A 21,706-nucleotide genomic window follows, 5' to 3' on the forward strand; every position below is an offset into this window, starting at 1 on the left:
TTTAGGCTGAATAATCACGTTTGATGTTAAGTGAGATGAGCTGCCTACTAAATGGTTATTCGTTTTTAGGGTTCCGTAGCCAAATGGCAAAAAACGGAACCCATATAGATTCGTCATGTCTGTCTGTCTGTCCGTCCGTCTGTCCGTCTGTCCGTCCGTATGTCACAGCCATTTTATTCCGAAACTATAAGAGCTATAATGTTGAAACTTGGTAAGTAGATGTATTCTGTGAACCGCATTAAGATTTTGATGCAAAAATAAAAAAATAATAATAAACATTGGGGGCTCCCCATACTTAGAACTGAAACTCAAAAATTTTTTTTCGTCAAACACATACGTGTGGGGTATCTATGGATAGGTCTTCAAAAATGATATCGAGGTTTTTTTTAACTTGAAGAGGTCGGATTATAGTGTTCGGGAAAGACAGCAGCAAATACTTCTAAAGTCAGGGCAAGACTGCCTAAGCCCATATTGTAATGTAATGATAAAAATCGAATCTGAAATGTTACATAATTACATTACAGTCGAACGCTCCAGATGATGGAGCACCTTTAATAATAAAATTCAAGCCCGCATTATTATGTGCATGTGCACACGAAGTCGAAACATCTCAATGAATAATAACACTAACTTCAGCCCACTCCGGCGCATTGTCAGCTCAACTCAATTGTAATGGACCATCAGAATAATACCATAACTAATGAGGAACACTGAAGAATAGTTACGAGGTCGGCACTAGACAATTACTATGCTTATTATAAACTAACTAGTTTGTGCCCACGGTTTCGCTCGCTATTACTTTGGAACACCGTTTCATCCCCTTATGGGTAGCATTTTGGAAAATTATGATGCTTATTTCGAACTAGCTTTTGCCTGCGACTTTTCTCGCTAAAATTTTGAATCCAATGTTGAATTTTGAATCATCGTCATTCATAAGGGGGTAAATTTTTGTATAATAAATTCTTCCGCCACTTCTTCTTAGCACTAGCTGATGTCTTGTCCCAAACTTTTGATAAGATAAGGTATATTTAGATCGTGTTCAAGTGCCCATAAACGGGCCTTATACTAATGAAGAATTTGAACTTGAATTGAACCTCTAAGAGGAGAGAGTTCACCCAAACTACCGGATTATGGAATCATCTGTCCTGTAATGTTGTCAAGGACAAATTAATTTTCCACGAGTGCAGTAGGTAACGTGAGTCATGAGTGATGATGACAAAGTAACTGTTGTACAGACGACAACATATGAAGATACACATACTCACAATACGACGTCCTATGTGGTTAAAATAGGTGTTATTTTTAAACGAACACTTAAAACCTGAAGAGCTGACAATTGTACAGAAATCTGTTAACGGGTGAGTAATATAAGTAGAATTTAATTGTCTATCTATAATAATAAGTGATTTATATAAAAAGATGATGTTTCTTGGAAGACTACAAGTCATCACTGTCAATAAATGGAGATGTGGGACGAAGGCTATGAAAGGTATTGAATCATTAAATCATTTTCAAGAAATTAATCACAGTCTTATAATTTGTCATTCGTTTCCTAATAAATAAACCTGAACCACAGATTCCTAATAAGTCACCGCCTGATCTCTGACTGGTTTTTTAAGCTTTTAGTAGTCACAACAGGCTGCTTGCAACATTTTGAAAATTCGGATAATTTTTCTTTCAAAATACACCTACCTAGATTTTGACCATGGACAGAGTAGCCACTCGGTGGTCCGTCGTTCTCGTGAAGGTCACGGGAAGCACCTGGATGAGGGTATTGCGAAACTGTCGGTCATTGTGGAAATCCAAAGGGAAAGCCAGCACAGGACTATTCCCACCTCTCGTTCCCACCGCTGCAACTCCTGTGTAGCCAGGATTTACAGCTTGACCGCCAATAAAAACCTAACCAGCGAAGGTCAAGCTTGTCGAGCAGTGGACGACATTAACTCCCGTATTCCCAAACCATGCTTGCTTAAGTGAAGCAGCAAATCGAACGCACAGCGTTGAATAGAGCTTTGTGATTGATTTGGCCCTAAGGTTGACTGGAGGAAAATGCCGAAAGGCATTAAGTCCGCCTTATGTACACCGTTCTATGTGCATATCAGCTTAAAATAAATAAATAAATTGGTTCGTGTGTGACCCTGTGCGTCCACGCGCACTGTGAGACCACATAGTAATGTCTGTGAATACCGGCATTAGTTAAAACGAACGATATCTGTTAACTAGTAGGTAATAATTAGGTCGTTAAATTCAGTTTGGCACAATGCAAAAAGTCCCAAAATATTTATTTATCTAGCAAAAACGATGAATGAAACAAGCTGTTCTTTCTATTAAATGCTAGCTCAGTTCTTTAACAGCCTTGATCGCAGCGAATTCCCGTCAACACTATTGGAATGTCATTTAAGCCAGAGTGATTACAAGATTGTAATAAGAATGCGATCGATTATAAATCTTACGGTATCGGAAAAGGGTCTGGATTTTAGTGAGCACCGGTTTTGTAATTACAAATGATTTGCGAAGTTAAAATGTGGCCTTTACACGGAACGATTTTCTGTAAGAAATCAAAAAGATCGAAAAGAAATCAAAGACAGTTGACAACTTCTTTAAACTAAATCCAAGTATTGGTTACTCTTATTGGTTAAGACCAATAAAATTAGGATAATAAAAGCTGAAATTACTTAGAATTAATAAGATAATCGAATGGTGGTATAATGTATTTTAATGTAGTCTTTCAAATAGAAAATATCAACAGAGGAGTCAATCTAACTTTAACCGTAACTAATATGAAAACCGGTGTTTTTTGTATGGAATTTGACAGATTTTGACGTTTGTCAAAGTTAAAGTAAGCTTGTGCAACTCAGCCTAAGCTTTTCAGGTTTAAAGTTAATTATAAAAGACCGCATTGTGTAAAACCCCCAAATCACCGTTCGTGATCGAGGCATTACCGCTGCATTGGCTGCATACGCCGCGAATTATCGCCGTTTAAACTCTGATTAAGCACTATTAATCGCCGACCATCGAGGAACACCGCCATTAGCCATACGAGGAATACTTTTAACTCTTTTAGTGGCATATCGCATTTAAGGTGAGTTGCACCATCTAAATTTAACGGTAACTATGATGATAGATTTTAAACTTTCGCGTTCCATTTCAACTAAAATAGTGAGACACGGGTCTTTTACATTTTATGTCAAGCCGTGAGTACATAATGTAACTCATTAATAAACGTCACGTTAAGACCCGTGTCTTAGGCTGAGTTGCACCAACATACTTTGACGGGAACTTTAACAATAACCGGTGCTTTTTGTATGGAGTTTGACAGATTTTTGACGTTTGTCAAAGTTAAAGTAAGATGATGCAACCCAGCCTTAATATTGGCTTTATTGGCGTGACTCGCTGATGCCTTGTCAAGGATTCGTATTGCTTTGTTTATTTGTGAATATTTTTATGAGTAGATGAGATAAATAAAATAAATATGAGATGACTGTATACTGTATACTTCTTTTCTCATCCTTTATTCAGACATATTGATCACTGAAACCCTGTGTAAAAGTATCGATGCTTTAAGTACAAGTGCTGGGAGTCTAAAATTTTGCATGGGGATTCCTTTTAGAACGTAGATGCTCACTAAAACAGGATTTTGCAAAATTCAACCCCTAAGGGGGTAAAAGGGCGGCCGTTAGTAGGTACTTAATAATGAGTTAAGACCATAACGTACACAATTTTTGTGTAGGCCAGCCTTCATTTACCTTGTGAAGCACGCAGCTTAAGATCAAGAAGAGAAAATGTTTGCTTTGATAGATGATGGATGGATAAAAATCTCGAAGTCCATAGTTACAGTCATCACATTAGAGTATATTTTTTGTTGCAAACCTGTAGCTATTACAACTAAGTAGGTATATAAGATCTTGCATTGTTTAGCTTGGTGTGCTCCGTCAAACCAACATTGGGGAACACTATCTCGACTGACTGACTGACTGACTGACATAGTGATCTATCAACGCACAGCCCAAACCACTAGACGGATCGGGCTAAAATTTGGCATGCAGGTAGATGCTATGACGTAGGCATCCCCTAAGAAAGGATTTTACGAAACTCCACCCCCAAGGGGGTAAAACGGGATCCACGCGTACGAAGTCGCGGGCGACCGCTAGTCTTTCCATAAGTGATGAAAATATTTAGGCGTAGCTTGATCTCTCTACTGAACATCGAAAACAAAACACGCACGATGGCCCACCTACAGGATACTATTCGACAAGGCCTCACATACGAGCGAACATTGACTCACGCACGCGTATTCTTGTGTATGATGGAAGAAAATAAAGAAAATGGTATACTAAATACTACTGTGCAGTATTTAACTGCCTAAAAAATAATAAAAACACAGAATGTACTTTTTTAAGTTGCCTCAAGACACTGAGAGGTAAATAAGTAGTTAATATTATTCATGATAATTCATTCTAAATCATGTAGGTATTTCCTCCGCCATTTTACGCAGTGTGGCACCTCACGTCACATCATTTTACCGAAGTCAGCCCTATAGCTTCGGTGCAGTGCCGATCACTGACGTTGCCAACAAAATGGTGCTTGACTCTTGAGACAGGCTAAATTACACCATATTGCTAATGACATTGAGCATCCCTTTTTTTTAAATACCTTCGCGAAGTATAACTTCTGTACGTAGTACTTATTATTATTCTGTGATTAAACTTCCATACGTTCTACTCTACTAGCTAGATTAGTGTAAAGGATAATACATTGCAATGTTTAGTGCACAATTAGTATAACTGCAAGTTCGTGGCATAATTAAATAAATAAGTAGAGACCCACACGAGCGGCGCTTTTGAAATATCTGCCAATCTTAAATAATTGTGGTCGTAAGAATTATTATTAACCACCCACATTTGATCTGAGGACAGGGACGGTCAATTGTGGGCTGCATGCTGTTAGTAAATTGTTAGGTTTAATTTATACCATCAGTTTGGACGATTAAACCACATTAGGCCTCCTCAACCTTTTTGACCAACGTAGTAAGTGTAGGCCAAATTCATTTTGCCTCTGGTAAATTAGAGAAGTTCTTCCTCCTATAATGGAGACTGAATGACCTGACGGACCTCTAAGAAATTACAAAAAAATGCTTTCATTAAATTCACCAACATTTCAGTCATTAAAAGTCCACTTCTGGATGCATGCTTTTAATAAGGGGAGGTCTTAAATCACCCACTTTTTTTTCTTTCAGATGCAGCAAGTAAAAAAGTGAGTGAAAAAGGTAGCTACCTTCTAGCTACCTTTTTGAGATCCATCAGTCAAGGATAGGATCACGTCTTCATTGTCCGTCTATCTGTCTATCAAGACATTTTATCTCGGGAACGCGTGGAGGTATCGAGTTGAACCTACAGTGAGGTCTCAGATCGACAGTGCTGCTGTGAAAAAACTACTTTTGCCAAGATGTGATCTCAATTCAAGAACCTCTACATTCCCGCAGCCGTCAGAGATGATGGCCGCTCGGGCAGAAAAGTTCTGAAATGGCGACGTGGTAGACGTGGCGTACAAGATGGACCGACGACCTAGTGAAGGTCACCGGAGGTGTCTGGTTGCGGGCAGCACAGAACCGATCGTTGTGGAGATCCTTGGAGGAGGCCTTTTTCCAGCAGTCGACGTCATTTGGCTGAAATGAACGAACTCTACATTTCGTCAGCTTTGTCATTTTAAAATGCGGCCCATTAACTTCAGAGTTGACAAGCCCTGCGTTTACTTAGTTTTAGGTTAGTGAGGTTTCCCAAGGTCCTTAGGGTCTATTGTAGGTTGCGAGTGGGAGTGACACGCTCGACGTGCCTCCGACTGCATTATGGACTTGCAATGATTTGTTGTGATGTGCTATAGATTATAATAATATTGATAAGCTATATGGTGGCCTATTAGCAGAGTCTGCATTAAATTGTCAGTTTTAAAATCCATTGTTTTTTGTATTGACTCCTAAATCACATCTAAACGTGGTGTTAGATGGTGGAATCATAAACATCAAATCATGGAGATACAGCAAAATCAAAATCATAAAATATTTATTCAGTTTAGACCACAAGTGGCACTTTGACGTTCATAACGTCAAAATGTAAATAATAAAAAAAGAAAAGGTAGCCCTTATGGGGCACTTTTCATGTCTCCTTATCTTTTGGCACTATGAAAACCCATCCATGGTTACTGCTACATTATTCTTGAATAGTTACTAGGTAATATTTATTCCTTTCCCTTCTAAAAAGCCCAAATTACATATCTAAGGCATTTGTAGCTTTTGTGAACATTAGTTTACTATAATAGTACGACACGGGTCTTAAAACGCGAATAATCGTCGTTTAGTTGAAATGGAACGCGAAAGTTTAAAATTGTATATTAGTTTACTATATTATAATTAGTATCTATTTCAGTAAGTAGATTTATGTTTATTTGTTTAAGTAGTTGAATCAGCCTTGTCGGTCGAGATGAGCTGCAATAATTTATGTTTATTTTCAATAATTAATGAGCTAATTATTTTCAACAAATTGCGAAATTAAAGACAAACCATTACTCAAAGATATGCCTGCAAGATTAGCCACATTTTATTTAGCCGTTCATGCAGAAGGCTATCTCAAACATTCCCATTTAAATAGTTTTATCTGTAACTTAAGAGCATTCCGTTTTGACCAAATCAGGAGTCGAATCCGCGAAAGGGCCTGTGTTGTAACGGTTGGCACAAATAACTTGATTAAAGTTGACAGCAAATCTGTTACGGCGACCAGTTGGCGGTGACCCCTCTGCCGTGGTACTGACATAGCGAAGGCAGAAAAGACAGTTCATTTGACGAAACTCTATTTTAGCAATAAGCTGGGAATATTAAATTAGCATGTGTAGTTCGGAAATAACTAGGATCCCCTGCTTCGTCAGTTGAGCTATTAATGGCATGTTATGATTAACACAATGGTCGTGATATTAAATCGTAACTGCAATGTGTGGGAGAAAAACATTCTGATGTAGATTTTTTGACGGAAACAAACACAAATAGGTATTATTTATTTATTATCAAATAGAAAAATTTTGAATTCAGTCAAAATTAAATGTGATTCATCCTTCTGACATCTACTATTACGAATCATTTCAATCCATTAAAAATATTATCGACTTGTTTTGATCTAATTAGAAAATATATTAGATCCATGGATAATGAACTTACTTGCATTCAAATATAGGCCTTGTAGTTACGAGAATCATGCTACTGTGTGAGCCATCAAAAACCTAAAAGTTGTTTTAAAGGAAATTGTTTTTGTTTAAAAGAAGTGTTTCTGAATAAGCTACCTTCCAGTTGTTACAGTCAGTCAATCAAATTGCCTGGCTGATTCTCTTCACAATTTTGTAATAATATGAAGAGAGCAAAAATGAAAAACCGTATTGCATTCGAAAGTGACATCTTTATTTTTTGTTTTCTAATCCTGTCCTTGACACTGGCTGTTCTTACTGTCCTCTCGTCCAGTATGATATTATCTGTTCCTACATCGGGAGGTCGCGGCTCCCTGGCCGGACTGCCCACTCACTGCTGACAGTTTTCTGATAGGAATCAGATTGAATTTCAGCGCAATTGTGGACTACCTCCGCAGGAGTGGCTGCTGTCGTTTTGTTGTAATCAAGGATCTTTTGGTAAGTTAAATTGAGCGAGATTAAATAGAATTGTTCAGTTGAATGGAGAGTTTGAAGCAATTACTATGGGGCACTTAAAGTGGAGTGATAGAGCGAAAATGTTGAAGGTCGCGGGAAGCAACTGGATGTGGGCAGCTCGGGACTTTTCGTTGTGGAAATCCTTGAGAAAAACCTTTTTCCAGCAGACCACCATTTTAGATTACTAGTTCCTAATATTAGTTTTCCCATCAAGTACCAGCGAATCAAGACCCAATAGAAACTGTAACCGCGGTCTCATTAGGCCGCTTAGGTTTCCACGGGGTAGGAGTAATGTAGTTAGTATCTATAATATATAAATAAAAATTCATTTATATCCAAAATACTTGTATACATAGTTATTACCGAGTCTTCCCGGTAAGTAGTCAGAGACACTTGTATTGGGAATAACTCGCTACTTCCCATTAGGATATCTCTAATTAATTCTAGGAGTATTAGTTCACTAAGTAAGCATTTACTTTGGTATGTAAGAAAATTACAGCAGTATATTGTAATAAGTTATGGTTGATTACTGACTCTCTTTCATTGACATAGAAAGATTTACGCTTAATGATAGTATATTAAAATAAGAAAAGAATAGGATAATGCTCGTTATGTGTGGTTGTGTGTAGGAGTGTGAGTGTGAGTGTGTAAGTGTGAATATGTAAATGTGAGTGTGAAGGTGTGNTTTGTGAAATGGCTCTTAATGATAGTATAATAATATTAAAAAAGAAAAGAATAGGATAATGCTCGTTATGTGTGGTTGTGTGTAGGAGTGTTAGTGTGAGTGTGTAAGTGTAAATGTGAGTGTGAAGGTGTGAATGTGGAGTATATGTATTCGTTAAAGCATGAATAATATGAGCATGTTCAAATACTATGTGTCTTGTCACGAGTCTGTCTTGTATGCCCTACGGAGTGGGTTCCTTGGGATCAGTATAAATGTATGTACTGCATACAGGGATCGTGATGGTGAGTTTTACAGTCAGGTTTTTGTGTTGAAATTTGTTTAAATAATTCGTACTAGTAGGTTTTCCACCTCCTCATAATTAAGTGAATATAACCATTTAGTTAAGGTTTCCTTGCAAGTATGAGTTATCATTGGGTAAATATTCAGTAATTTATTAATTTTATTGTAAACAAAGGCAGACTGGCTTAAATATTGCCTTGTGGCAAAAACTGTATGTATTGTGNGTATCTATGGTCAAAGTTCAGTTTTTGACTGTAGAATAACATAATCACACTTTCAGGTTTATTAAATTTACAGAAGCCACGATACAATTAACAGCTACCAGGAACCGTCTACCACCGACTTCTAAGATTCAAACTTAGGTATACTAAGGTGCCTATGGATCCACGATTTATAGTTTTAGTCCATCCTTAATCAAGTTGGCATCTAAAACCAATTCTCATTCCGATATCAAACAACGTTCATTTTACGGCTACATGATTTCGCTTGCTATTGTTGGTACAGTCAACTGTAATAAAACAGACAGTAAGAAGACAGCAAGAACTGTGGTAGGATCATACGCCTCAGGGCAATGTAAGTATTTAAATAATTGATTTATGCCCGTTTTCACCATCAATCCCTAATTTTTAAGTGACACCTATGGTGACAAATAATAGGAATTTTGTTGACATAGAGGTCACTTAAAAATTAAGGATTGATGGGGAAAACGGGCATTAGTAGCTTACATTTGAACCATAAAACATTAAAATATGAAATAAAATCTTAATTTCCATTTTTCATCAATCGGATTTAAGGAGAGAGGAAGAAGAGACTCATCACGCCAAATGCCTGAACTGAACTTGATGAGTTCTTTTACTCAGTACGAAACGTAGACTTGCCCTCTACTACCATCCTCTAAATCTGGTACTACCTACTCAGAAGCCTGTATTGTTTTTTCAACATTTTTTTGGGCTATTTCTTTCCTTATCAATCAATAACACATCCCTCAAGCGGCGCAAATATGTAGGTCTTACTCTTAGTAGTACCTACATGTTTGAGCCATTTGGGGTCGAGACGCTAGGTCCGTGGGGAACAAGTGCTCATCGCCTGTACAGGGAATTAGCCAAGCGGCTGATTGACTGTACAGGTGATAGAAGAGCTGGCGTATTTCTTGGCCAACGAATCAGTTTGGCCATTCAGCGCGGAAATGCAGCCAGCATTCTGGGCACCATGTCGCGTTGTTTGGACAGCGATTTTTTATTTGTAAATATTTGTAAATATTTAGTCCATGTAGGTTAATTATTTGTATTATTCTTAATTTTCTCTCATAATAACACATTAAATTATTTGTTATTATTAAATATTTTAACTCAAATAAATCCATCAGGAGTCATAATAAGACACAATTAAGCTTTCCCTACATAACGTCCCTTTACACGAAAAATTTGTTACCAAAAATGCTCTATTAGATATGTGAGCAGGATTTTCGAGACCGACTATCCCAGAAATTGCTCTCACAATGGATACCAGCCTTGATTGGTGGTGAGCTAACAGCAATCTTAGATTCGATGCCCAAGTTAGGCACGCGGTTGTTACAATGCTAATAAGCTGTCGGCCCAACAAATGAACGCGAATTCCTGATATAAGCCCCGTCATTTTAGGGCTTAATTTATGAATAGGCTTGATAAATACCATATACTGGAATAGCACTATTGTAAGTCACAAATGTCTGGTCGTGAATGATGAATGGGATATTGCGGTTACGCGATGCGATGAAAATCAGTAATGCGGTGTGGTATTGTATAAATAGTATCCATATATCCTCCTCCATATGTATATCTGGAGTGGAGGCCGCGTACCGGAAAACGCAGCGTGGAACGTCTACCCACAAGGTGGACCGACGACATCATAAAGGTAGCAGGAAAGCGCTGGACGCAGGCCGCTACCAACTGGGCAACATGGAAAGCATTGGGGAGGCCTATGTTTAGCAATGGACGTCCTATGGCTGAGATGATGATGATGATGATGATATCCACCTCCTACTCTTAGCTGAAAGACATCCAGTATTGGACAAAGTATTCCCTCAAATATTTAAACAACGATCAGTAGGTACTGCGCTGCCCGCATCCAGATTCCAGATACTTCCCGAGAGCTTCATCAGGTAGTCAGTTCACCGAGTGGGAAGGCCTGCCTTCATTACGTCTTCAGGTGAGTGGTATTTACTTGAGAACATTTTTGCTGCAATAGCTTGGACACTTGGGCAGTAACTCACAGTTGCGTCCTAATAAACTTTGAAGGACACCGTCATAGTTTTAGTAGACGCTGTTTTGACTAAAAATGGCTTGAATCAACCTGATTCTCGGAGAAGAAAAATTATGTTTTGCTTGAGGGAGGAACCTTTAGCAGTCAATAGAGCCATGTTATACGACTTGACATCTGACGCAGTGCGTGACAACTGACAGAAATCACTCGTGTTGTGACAGTCATGACAATGGAAGCAAGGTATTAAAGTACAACCTTTATTCATTAACATCTCTGTACAAACCTACCGTCTTCCATCAACTACCGCATTACGCATTCTCCTCATGCAGGCCGTTGTTAATAAAGATATTGTTTGAATAAGAATCACAGTGCTTCTAAAATCACAATGACGGCTCTTAGCAGTCCAGGCGGGTCTAGGGTGCGTTACGACCATGCAGGAATGGTAACGGTGGTGGAAGACCCTGAATACTAAAGATGGTAAAACATCAATTAGTTGCGCTGGAATGTACTGATGTACAATGACTTACAGGTACGAATCAATTACGTCATATCATAATTATAAAGAACTCATTAAAAATGCGAAAGTAACTCTGTCTGTCTGTCTGTCTTGCTTTCACGCTTAAACTACTGAACCGATTTTGATGAAATTTGGCATAGAGATAGTTTGAGTCCCGAGAAAGGACATAAGATAGTTTTTATCCCGGTTTTTGAAACAGGGAAAAAGTTTTCTGTGACAGACGAAATTCCACGCGGGCGAAGCCGCGGACGAAAAGCTAGTAAAAATATGTACCAAATTGCTGTCCAAACAACGCAACATTGAGCCCAAAATCCTGGCTGCATTTCCGCGCTGAATGGCCAGACTGATTATTTTAGAAAAGCGTTTATAAAAGATAACATAACCCTTTTTTGTACTATGTACCATAACTGCAAATAAGCCCCTTTTAATGGCACACTTATTGAACCTTAGAGGAAGGATTTAATATCTAATGATAATAAAGTAATAAATCATCCACAGTTCATTACCATCAATTACCTACTAACGTTAAGATGATTTCATAATATTAGCACGAGTCAGGTCGCGAATTTCATAATTAAAAATAATCACTTAGCTTTTCATTAAAATAATTAGTGAAGTATCAACAGATACATCGTTTAGTAACATGTCTATCCAACAATACAATGAGTAATTAAAAATAATTAACTACATTTATTATCTTTATAATGCTTTTATTAAAATTGAGCGCTTGTAAGTACTTAGGATTAAAATTAATTAATTGTACTTGTGAGTATTTATACCTAATATTGAATCTACAAACAATTAATTTATTTAATACTAGCTAGCTTTTGCCAGCGGTTTCACCCGCGTGAAGTTTCATTTGTCATAAATTATAGCCTATATGTTGTTCTAGGTTATAAACAATAATACAGTAAAGTTTCATCAAAATCCGTTCAGTAGTTTTTGCGTGAAAGAGTAACAAACATCCAGACATCCAGACATCCAAACTTTCGCATTTATAATATTATAGTAGGATATTAGTAGGATTATAGATATTTCTTAATTTTGATTGTCCTAGCTTAACCACAACAAGTTACCTATTGAATTTGAGCTAAGTAAGGTTTTGCGCACACAATTAAAATAAAAAGAAGATATTGAGTAAGCTATATTTTTCGTAATAGGTACATACCTACATACTTATTAATATCCAGATTTCATTGAATTTTTTCCACAAGGTGGACCGACGACCTGATAAAAGTAGCAGGAAGGATCTGAATGCAGGCCGCTACCAACCGTGCGATGTGGAGTCATTGGGGGAGGTCTATGTTCAGCAGTGGACGTATTGTGGCTGAAATGATGATGATGATTTAATTTTTAATGAGCGATTCAGGTGATATATTAAAAAAAAAATTGATTGAATACAATAATCTTAGTCACTTTACAAACAGAAAGACGTTTACAATCAGAAAATCAGCGCCTACAGCCTTTATTTGTCGTAACTACCAGTTTCGCTACTTCTTCAAACTTCTTCAAAATAACTAAATAGTTTTCGCAACCGACTGTGCTCATAACAGCGTGCACATTGTAGCCGTGATTCGACAGAAACGCATCTCGGTGCGTTTAAATTATAATGAGATCTGGGCGTCCGCGATGCGCCTGATAAAGGATTGATCTCGCCTCCAGAAGGGGCAATCAGGGACAAAGGCAGGGCTACCACTGCCGAATAACCATGCAAATCAACTAAGTATCCAATTATTTTGAAAAATTAAAAGGCTGCAGCTTATAATTGACCATAGAAATAGGCATCTCTGAGTGAAATTGTGCTACCAACTTAAGAGTACGATACAAATCGTTCATTAGTACCACTTGTGGTCTAAATTGAATAAAATGTTTTTGATTTTGATTTGATATTTGATTTTGAATCTAGAATCAAAGGGTCTACTAATTTCACAGGTATGCCTAGGTACCAGGGCTGCCACTGTTAATGACCAAACTTGCGTTGACCTCTACAACAGAGTCAAGTTATAAAAAAATAATTAGAACCAAGTCCATATTTAGATTCGTTTAAGGGAGAAAACAGCCTCACAACGTTACAACTGACCAGCATTATAACGGGTGAAAATTTGTTTCAAAATTAAATGAACTTGCAACTGGCAACCCTTACGCACAATGAATACAGCCCAGTAACTGCTTTTCTGATAATCATCCTTGATGATGATTTCTTGTAACGTCACACATAGAAAATAGTAATAAATTAATTGCATACATGAAGATACAAAATTATGTAACTTACTCATTGTGGGAATCCTTGGGGTAGTCATTTATTTTGTCCAGCATTGGACATCTTTTAGCTGAGAAAAAGAAAATAAGAAAGATACTAATATCTTTCTTTGTTTTCTCCTTTTCTTTTCTTCCTCTATTTACCTTCAGTAAGTAAAATTGCCGATTATAAGGTGTATCTATTGGCAGCTATTTCCTGCACTTTAAAATGGGGACAAAATAGGGACAATATCTGCGGTTGAGGTTTTACAAAGTTTCATCATTTTCGTAACAGATTTATTTTCACTACTTAATTTGACAATAAAAGCTCTTGAATCCCTAAGATTTATTTGTTTTTCCACCAAAGTCTATCTTTCCACTAAAATTCGTAAAAAATACTTAGTGGCTTCATGTGAAATCGAATCAGACAAACAATGTTACCTTCACAATTAGTAAAATGTTACATAATTATTGTAAAATTAACTTCAAAGCACTTGCCATATATTTTTTAATTTATTTAACAAGTAAAATACAGACCTTGATTTTGGGACAATTAAATTTATTTAGCTTTAAAAACCACTACGGTGTGATATAAAGCTAACGAGTTAATAACGAGTTAATGTTTGTCTCGAAGCGCTGGTAGGGCCCAAAAGATAAGGAGACATGTAAAGTGCACCTTAAGGGCTATCTTTCATTTTTTTACTGTTTTTTTTACGTTCATAAGTGCCACTAGTGGTGAAAATTAAATAAAATATTTTTGATTTAGATTTTTGATTTTGAGTAAAAAATGCTGCCAACTATACACTGCTGTACAGTCGGGAATCCTGCACATTACACATTATCTCGTTAATAAGTTGCAAGAGCTGCATTGGATCTCAAATTAATATTTGCCGTATCATGGTATTGAAATCGAGCGGTTTCACACCGCAAAATTACAATGTAATTGTGAAATTAATTTAAATTACAATGTAATCGCAAAATTAATTTAAATTTACTTCAAGAGATATATCGATTATGTATTTCAAGAGATATAAATCGTGTTAATCATAAATTTTTAGAAGAACATAGGTACATAATTTAATTTCTGCTACTGAATATGAATGTTCTTTTTGTTTAACTACATGACATAAATATGTTGGATTTGTAACTTCAGATGTAAAAAAGCATTTTTTAAAAGGCAAAACAATGTGAGTTAATATGAAACAGAAATAGGGTAAATATTAATAAACAAAGCCTACAGAAATACTTCATGTAAGTTTAGTCTTGAAGTAAATGACTTAAGTATTTTAATTTAATAGTTGTTGTTGTGTAAATAGAGTGAACAATAAAGATCAAATTGCTTTTTTAGTTTTTTTTATCAATAAGTAGGTAATTAAGTAGGTACAATTGAAAAAGAACATGTTAATTTGAAACTTTTTTTATTAAATGTTAGGTAAGTATAGCAATTATGTTGGTTGTGTAATAATTGTAAATAATTGCTTCCAGTTTTACAAAGACAATATTAAAGTAACAGGCAATTTGTAGTTATAATATTTTTTTGTTAAGTGTGAAAGAAAATTAACCTAGTTATAAAGACAACGAACGCATAATCGTTAACTAACCTTAAAGGACCAATTAAGAAAATAATGTCAATTTATATGTAAAACGGCGCTACATTTTATGTTCCTTTAATTAATTTTTATTATGTATGCTAATAGAAATGCATAACTTAAACTATCATTTCTTCACCAATTTTCAGCTGCAAAAAGTCAGCGTTATCAATATTTTTATTGTCACTTTCAATTCAAATTAAAGCACCGTTAATTACTGCAATTAGCTGCATTTAAATTCAAAGAGGTTATAAAAATGTGGTCCCATAACAGCTCCTTGCGGAACGCCTCTTACGGATCGAGTTCTCTGTGGTATAATCACTTAAGTTGATATGTCATACTAATGATAACAATGACAAAATAATTGTATGTCCGTCTATGTGATTGTCTCCTATACTTTCACGCCTAAACCTTTAATAATATTTTCATTAGGGAAAAGAGATCTAAAGGCCCAAGAAAATCTACGTTTTTTTTTTGTAAAAGTAGTTTTTAGTGGGCTTGAAATAGAATACGAAAGTTTAAATGAGGAACCCAAAGTTTAAGACTTTGGGTTACTCATTTAAACTTTCGATCGTCGATTTGAAAACTTACGTATGCTTTTGGTAAAACATCAAGTGTTTGTTATAGTGCAATAAAGACAGATTTACGAGCGTAGCCGTATTCGGATACTAGTGCAGTATAAAATGGTACAAGTTCTACACGTGCCGAGTGAATTGCGACGTGAGTTCCTAATAGTGTTGCCAAACTTCTTTGTTGAACTATCGATAACATTAAAATTTAATTTATACGCAGCAAGAGTTGATGACCGTTGGGACAAAAAAGTATTGAAGTGACTTCCACGGATTGGAAGAAGTTGTACCTATAGGTAGGCCACCGACTCGGTGAACTGACAATCTAGTGAAGGTGGAAGCCTGGTTAAGAGCAGCGTCGGTCGTCGTGGAAATCCTTGGGGGAGGCCTTTGTCCAGCAATGAACATCTTTTGGTTAAAATAATTGTTACATCTGATGATATCAATAGTTACGATAGTGCAGTCCGCCAAAAGTTTTGTTCTACCAATCGGTAGTAACGATGCTATTGACACTATCGATAGGGCATCAATTTATTAAAGTATCGATCAGCAACACTAGTACTAATGCAGTCGTTGGTAAAGCGACAATGTATCGAGAGCAACCTGGTCGAACGCCTTCGATAGATTTATACGTGAACAGGAAAACAATAGGCGCATAATTGTTTACATTAGCTGCCGTGACTGGACTAGATTCTGCGGAATTCTCCAGTCTTTTCTAAAAACTGGCTAGGCTAGACAGATACTAATGCAAACATGCCATTCAAATTGTTGCTTCTAGATTACGTATAAGGCTTTAATTGCACGTTTAAATTATGACAAAGAAGATTAATTAACTCGTTGTTGATTCACTTTGTTTTATAGTCGATTTTGCAATCATTTTTATAGTCAATTTAGTTAGTCTTAAGATTGACAGTTCTGTTGTTAAAGAAAATTGAAGTGGCTAACAGAATAAGCAAACATCTGCATATTAAACGATGATGCAAATATTTAATTGAGAAAATGTGCAAAATTGCACAAGTAATTACTATTAAATTAATGCAATAGTGAGGTTCGTTATTGAATGTTTTTATGGCGGATTAACTCCTTTTTATGGACGGTTAATAATAAATTGTAGATTAACTTAAACTATTATTAGGGCTCGCCTAGTTTGTTACATTAAACAGTAATTAAAATGGCGTCATTGGTACAATAACACGCGCATTTATTGTTATTACCATAAGAATATTGCTTTTTAAATAGTCTTAATAGACTACTAAAATATTTCAGCTGGTCCCAATCCTAAAACAAAAAAAAAACCTGCAAATAGCGTGATCAGTGTCAGAAAAATAAAAAAGATGGCGCCACGAACGTTGAACAAGTCGAAACAGGGTTGGGGTGGTTTCGTACGTAGTATACTCACGCGTTGTCAATAGATGGCGCTGTACGTCGAGAGAACCTGAAACAAGACAAGTTCTCCTATAAGAATTTTATATTAAAAGCATTGTTTTTATAAGCAGGGTTGAAGTAATGCTTTTGATTAGGTGGCTGATTAATTCTGATTTAAAATTAATTAATTAATCAATTAAGAATTAAATGTTTAGAAACTTTAAAGGAGACAAATAGATTAACAGGATTTTTTAATTGTAGAGAACATAATTATTTTATCTTAAAATCAAATGGGGTCATCTTAAATATCTTTAGCACAGATAATAATATAATACTCTTTAGTAAAGGAAGTGGACTTCACCTTTTCTTAACAGTTTTAGTGTTCGCCTAAAATCCGTCTTCAAAAAATTCCAATAAGTTTTAAAATCTAACAGGATTTAAAATCCAACAGGAGTCGATCCATCAATGGGAACTATCGAGGGGAGGCCACCCTGCTAAGGGGCGGTACCCGTGGTGGGGGTCAATTTTTGGGTTCAACCACCATCAAATTATGGGGTGCGCTGTAATAAGCTGGTGGTATTTTTTCAATTTTTAAAAGTAATTTAGGAAATTACACGGTTTGTTACACTGGACGTTTGTGGTCAGTTTTTATTGATAGGTGTGTGTTTTTTGTGTGTATTTAAAGTGGTCGTGCTGTGAATTATTTATTAATTTCTTTGTGTTTAATTTGAACATGTGTTTTTGAAATTTTAATTATGATATTTTGTTTGATTTTGATGTTATTATTTATTAATTACAGCAATATCAACTTCTATATCTCTATGATTTAAAGACGAAGACATGCAAAAATACTAATCGCAAAAACAAATGACTTTTACATTACATTACGTCATACGAAGGTTAATACTTAAAACAATGCCTCCAAAGATTCTTAAACATCTAAAACACAAATAAAAACGTTAATAAATATTAATACGTGGACCCACGTAGGCCCAACATCGTTCAGGCGGGCCCGACGTAATTACAAGCGATGGGTGACATGCTATTTACATATGTTCTGACGTCATCTAACGGTCACCATTTTGAATTGCAAAGAAAAATATACTTCTTGGCGGGAAAGTGAAACGTCATGTTCAGCAGTTTTGTCGAAGTAACTTATTACTAATCTGTGGTTTTGTTGTAAAACCGAATAAAAAAGTGTTTTAATAGTGGATTATTACTTCATTATTAATTTCGTGAATGTGTTTGAGAGTAAATGAAATAAAACAGTGTAACATAATAATATCTTTTAGTTGTCACAAAAATATACTAATGATTTTTTTTACTTGACACTGGCTGTAATGTGTAAACGACATAAAGCCAAAGGAAAAAAAATATACAGTCGAATTTAAAACCTCCTCCTTTTTTAAAGTCGGTTAAAAGGAGAAATACCTGAATAGGATTGGAATGGGCTAACAAACGAGATCGTGGAACTTTAAGTTTTAATTTCTAAAATAGACAAATAAAATAAAATACGAAGTTTTCTTTCAATTGCTTCTTCCTATTTATTTCTTATCTGAATTCCTTCTGCTCGTAGTTTTCTCTTTTATGGCTTCAAAAGTGTTTAAGGCAATACTGTCCACTTCTGATTAAAGCCTATTTTAAAACTAAAAGGTAATAAAAACTTATTCAATTAATGGTGGACATTTCTTATGCAAACCTCACTCTTTCCATTTTTAGAAATTATCTTTATTTAAAAGTCAAATTAACCTTATTTAGAAGTCATAAATTAAGACCCATTGGTGAAGTACTAGTTCAAGTTAATCTGCTAACACTTGGTTTTTTAGTCTTTAGCAATCTTATTGAATGCAATGAAAATGATTATAATAATACCAGTTTTGTCCGCGTATTTTAATTTTGTCAGTCACAGAAAAACTAAATCTGAAATGAACCACTTAACTTTGGCCGTAACTTTAACGATAACCGGTGTTTTTTGTATGGATTATGACAGAATTTTGACGTTTGTCAAAGTTAAAGTAAGATGGTGTAACCCAACCTAAGTATAACGCGCGCTTTTCTGTTTCAAAAAATAAGTGTAAATATCTTCCTTAACCCATATCATCCTAGTGATCGATTAGTTGATCGGTTCACTTTTTATTTTTTTCTGAGTAAAACGGAACGAATTGATTTTTATTTTTTATATGTTGGTAAACTTGATGCCAATAGCTGTCAAAATATATTTTTGACGTTTAACAATTGGCGCCAATTTCAGTGTAGTTCGAGTGTAATTGCGGCAATTTTTAACCAAAAAAATGTCTCGTCGTAAAATGTAAGTATTTTTATCACATTATTTTATTATTCATGTATTGTTATTATTTCATACTTATTATAGTGTGTGTATCAATGTTGTAATATGTCACAATGAATGTAAATTGAATATGGGTAGATATGCGGATGTTTTATGAAATGATCGATTTTTCGATCAGTAGGATAATATGCCCGTGTACGGTTATGCATTACGATTTTGCTTTTATTTAGATATATTATTTATTTTGTTACAGTTTGTCTGCAAATGAAATTATTTCGCACCTGGAGGATGAAACGGACGTTTTAGCGGCAGATATTTTTATCACCCCACCAGAAAATTATGATAAAAGTGACGAAGACAGTGGTGATGAGGAGTCGGCCCATATAAATAATTTGTCAAGGCACCAACTGTTGGCAGAAGCTGAAATTCGGGCTACCGTTGCTTCAAATACCGGTATTTATATTGAAGACAGTTTATTTGACCATCAACCTCTCGAACCCGTACCCAGCACCTCGTCAGTAAACCCACCGCCGACGAAAAAAAGGCGCGCTCCTGCATCTAGACGTTGCTTGGAGGGCTATTGATATTACAGAAAAACAGGAAAAATATACTAATTTACCTAGTTTTTTAGAAGATTTTGAAACGCCAATACAGTTCTTCGAATTGTTTTTTGATGACGAGGTGTTTGAGTTATTGCGTTCAGAAACAGAAAAAAACGCAATTCAGAAAGGCAAGCATGGTTTTAGGGTGTCGCTGACTGAAATGAAACATTTTATCGGAATACTGTTATTGTCAGGGTATAACAGCGTGCTAAGGTACCGTATGTATTGGGAACAGCAAGTTGATTGAAGCTTTCAAGCCGTGGCATCGCTCATGTCAAGAAACAGATTTGAAGACTTACTTCGTTACTTTCATGTCGCTGATGATAATAATTTACCACCAAACGATAAGTTCGGTAAAGTTCGTCCACTTTGGAACCTTCTCAATTAGGGCTATCGTTTTTATACTTAACAGTTGGCACCCCTGGCGATTGACAGGACCTTACTCTACAGTGGCGCCTTCTTGATGAGTGCAAATGCGATAGTCCTCCTACCACTTTAGCGCTCACCAGTTGGTGCCACTGTCTTCGCTACTACCAAGTGACAGGACCTTACTCTACAGTGGCGCTAACTGGTGAGCGCTAAAACGATAGCCCTCATTACAGATGGCTGAAATATTATCCTGGCGAAAAAAACTTGAGCATCGATGAATCGATGATTCCTTATTACGGCAAACATGGAGCGAAGCAGCACATACATGGCAAACCCATTAGGTTTGGGTACAAAAATTGGTCAATATGGTAAAAGTACTAAATATTTTCTTGTTACTAATAATTCTAAATGTTTAAAAGTATATATTTTGTTTTAAAATTAATAAAAATATAAATAAAAACCGCTTCTAATTTCTCAATCACCCAACCTACACAATAGAACATTACATGCATATATATTCCTACTGATCGATTAGTCGATCGGTTTCAAAACTTCAAAANATTTATGGTGAGTTGTACCAAGGGGCTAGCACTGGGAATACTCACCCAGAACTTGGTGTGGGTGCGTCTGTAGTACTAGACCTTATAAAAAAACTACCGTCTGGCAGTTATAGTCTTTATATGGACAACTTTTTCACCTCACTGGCACTGTTGGATGAACTGAAGAAGTTAGGGCATGATGCTACTGGTACTATAAAGGCGAACAGAGTTGACAATGCGCCTTTGAAAGATCTAAAACAGATGAAGAAGACCCAAAGAGGTTCATATGATCAATGTACGGATGTGTTGTCTGAAATTACTTTAGTCCGGTACAATGACAACAATATTGTTACGGTTGCGTCTACGCAGTGTGGCGTACAACCAATAGGAAAGGTCAAGCGCTATAGCGACAAGCAAAAAAAAGATGTTGACCAACCAAGATGTTTTATAAATTACAACAAATATATGGGGGGCGTCGACCGACTTGACCAAAATGTCGGGTGCTACCGAGTATCGATAAGACTGAAGAGGTGGTACTGGCAATTGTTGATGTTTCCACTCAATGCCTGCGTAAACAATGCCTTCCAATTATATAAATTATCTCCAGCATCGAAGAACGGCAACAGTCATGATCTTTTGTCATTTACTAGGTACATAGTAAGTACGTATTTTCTAATAAAAGAGGCCTCTAGCAACAACAGCAATGCTAACGTATCGGTACCCAGATCATCATTAGCTGTGAT

The 21,706-nt window shown here is 36.1% G+C and overlaps 1 protein-coding gene across 1 annotated transcript; it reads left to right on the top strand.

Moving 5' to 3' along the window:
- Positions 1 to 19,306: 19,306 nt before the first annotated feature.
- On the top strand, positions 19,307 to 20,375 carry LOC114355629 (uncharacterized). Its single transcript, XM_028308572.1, has 2 exons — positions 19,307 to 19,474; positions 19,707 to 20,375. Exons 1-2 carry the CDS (start codon positions 19,458 to 19,460, stop codon positions 20,035 to 20,037), a joined length of 348 nt encoding a protein of 115 aa, XP_028164373.1. The 5' UTR covers positions 19,307 to 19,457; the 3' UTR covers positions 20,038 to 20,375.
- Positions 20,376 to 21,706: the final 1,331 nt, after the last annotated feature.

This window comes from Ostrinia furnacalis, unplaced genomic scaffold (assembly GCF_004193835.3).
Source record: "Ostrinia furnacalis isolate ACB-3 unplaced genomic scaffold, ASM419383v2 OfSCF2450, whole genome shotgun sequence".
Taxonomy (NCBI): domain Eukaryota; kingdom Metazoa; phylum Arthropoda; class Insecta; order Lepidoptera; family Crambidae; genus Ostrinia; species Ostrinia furnacalis.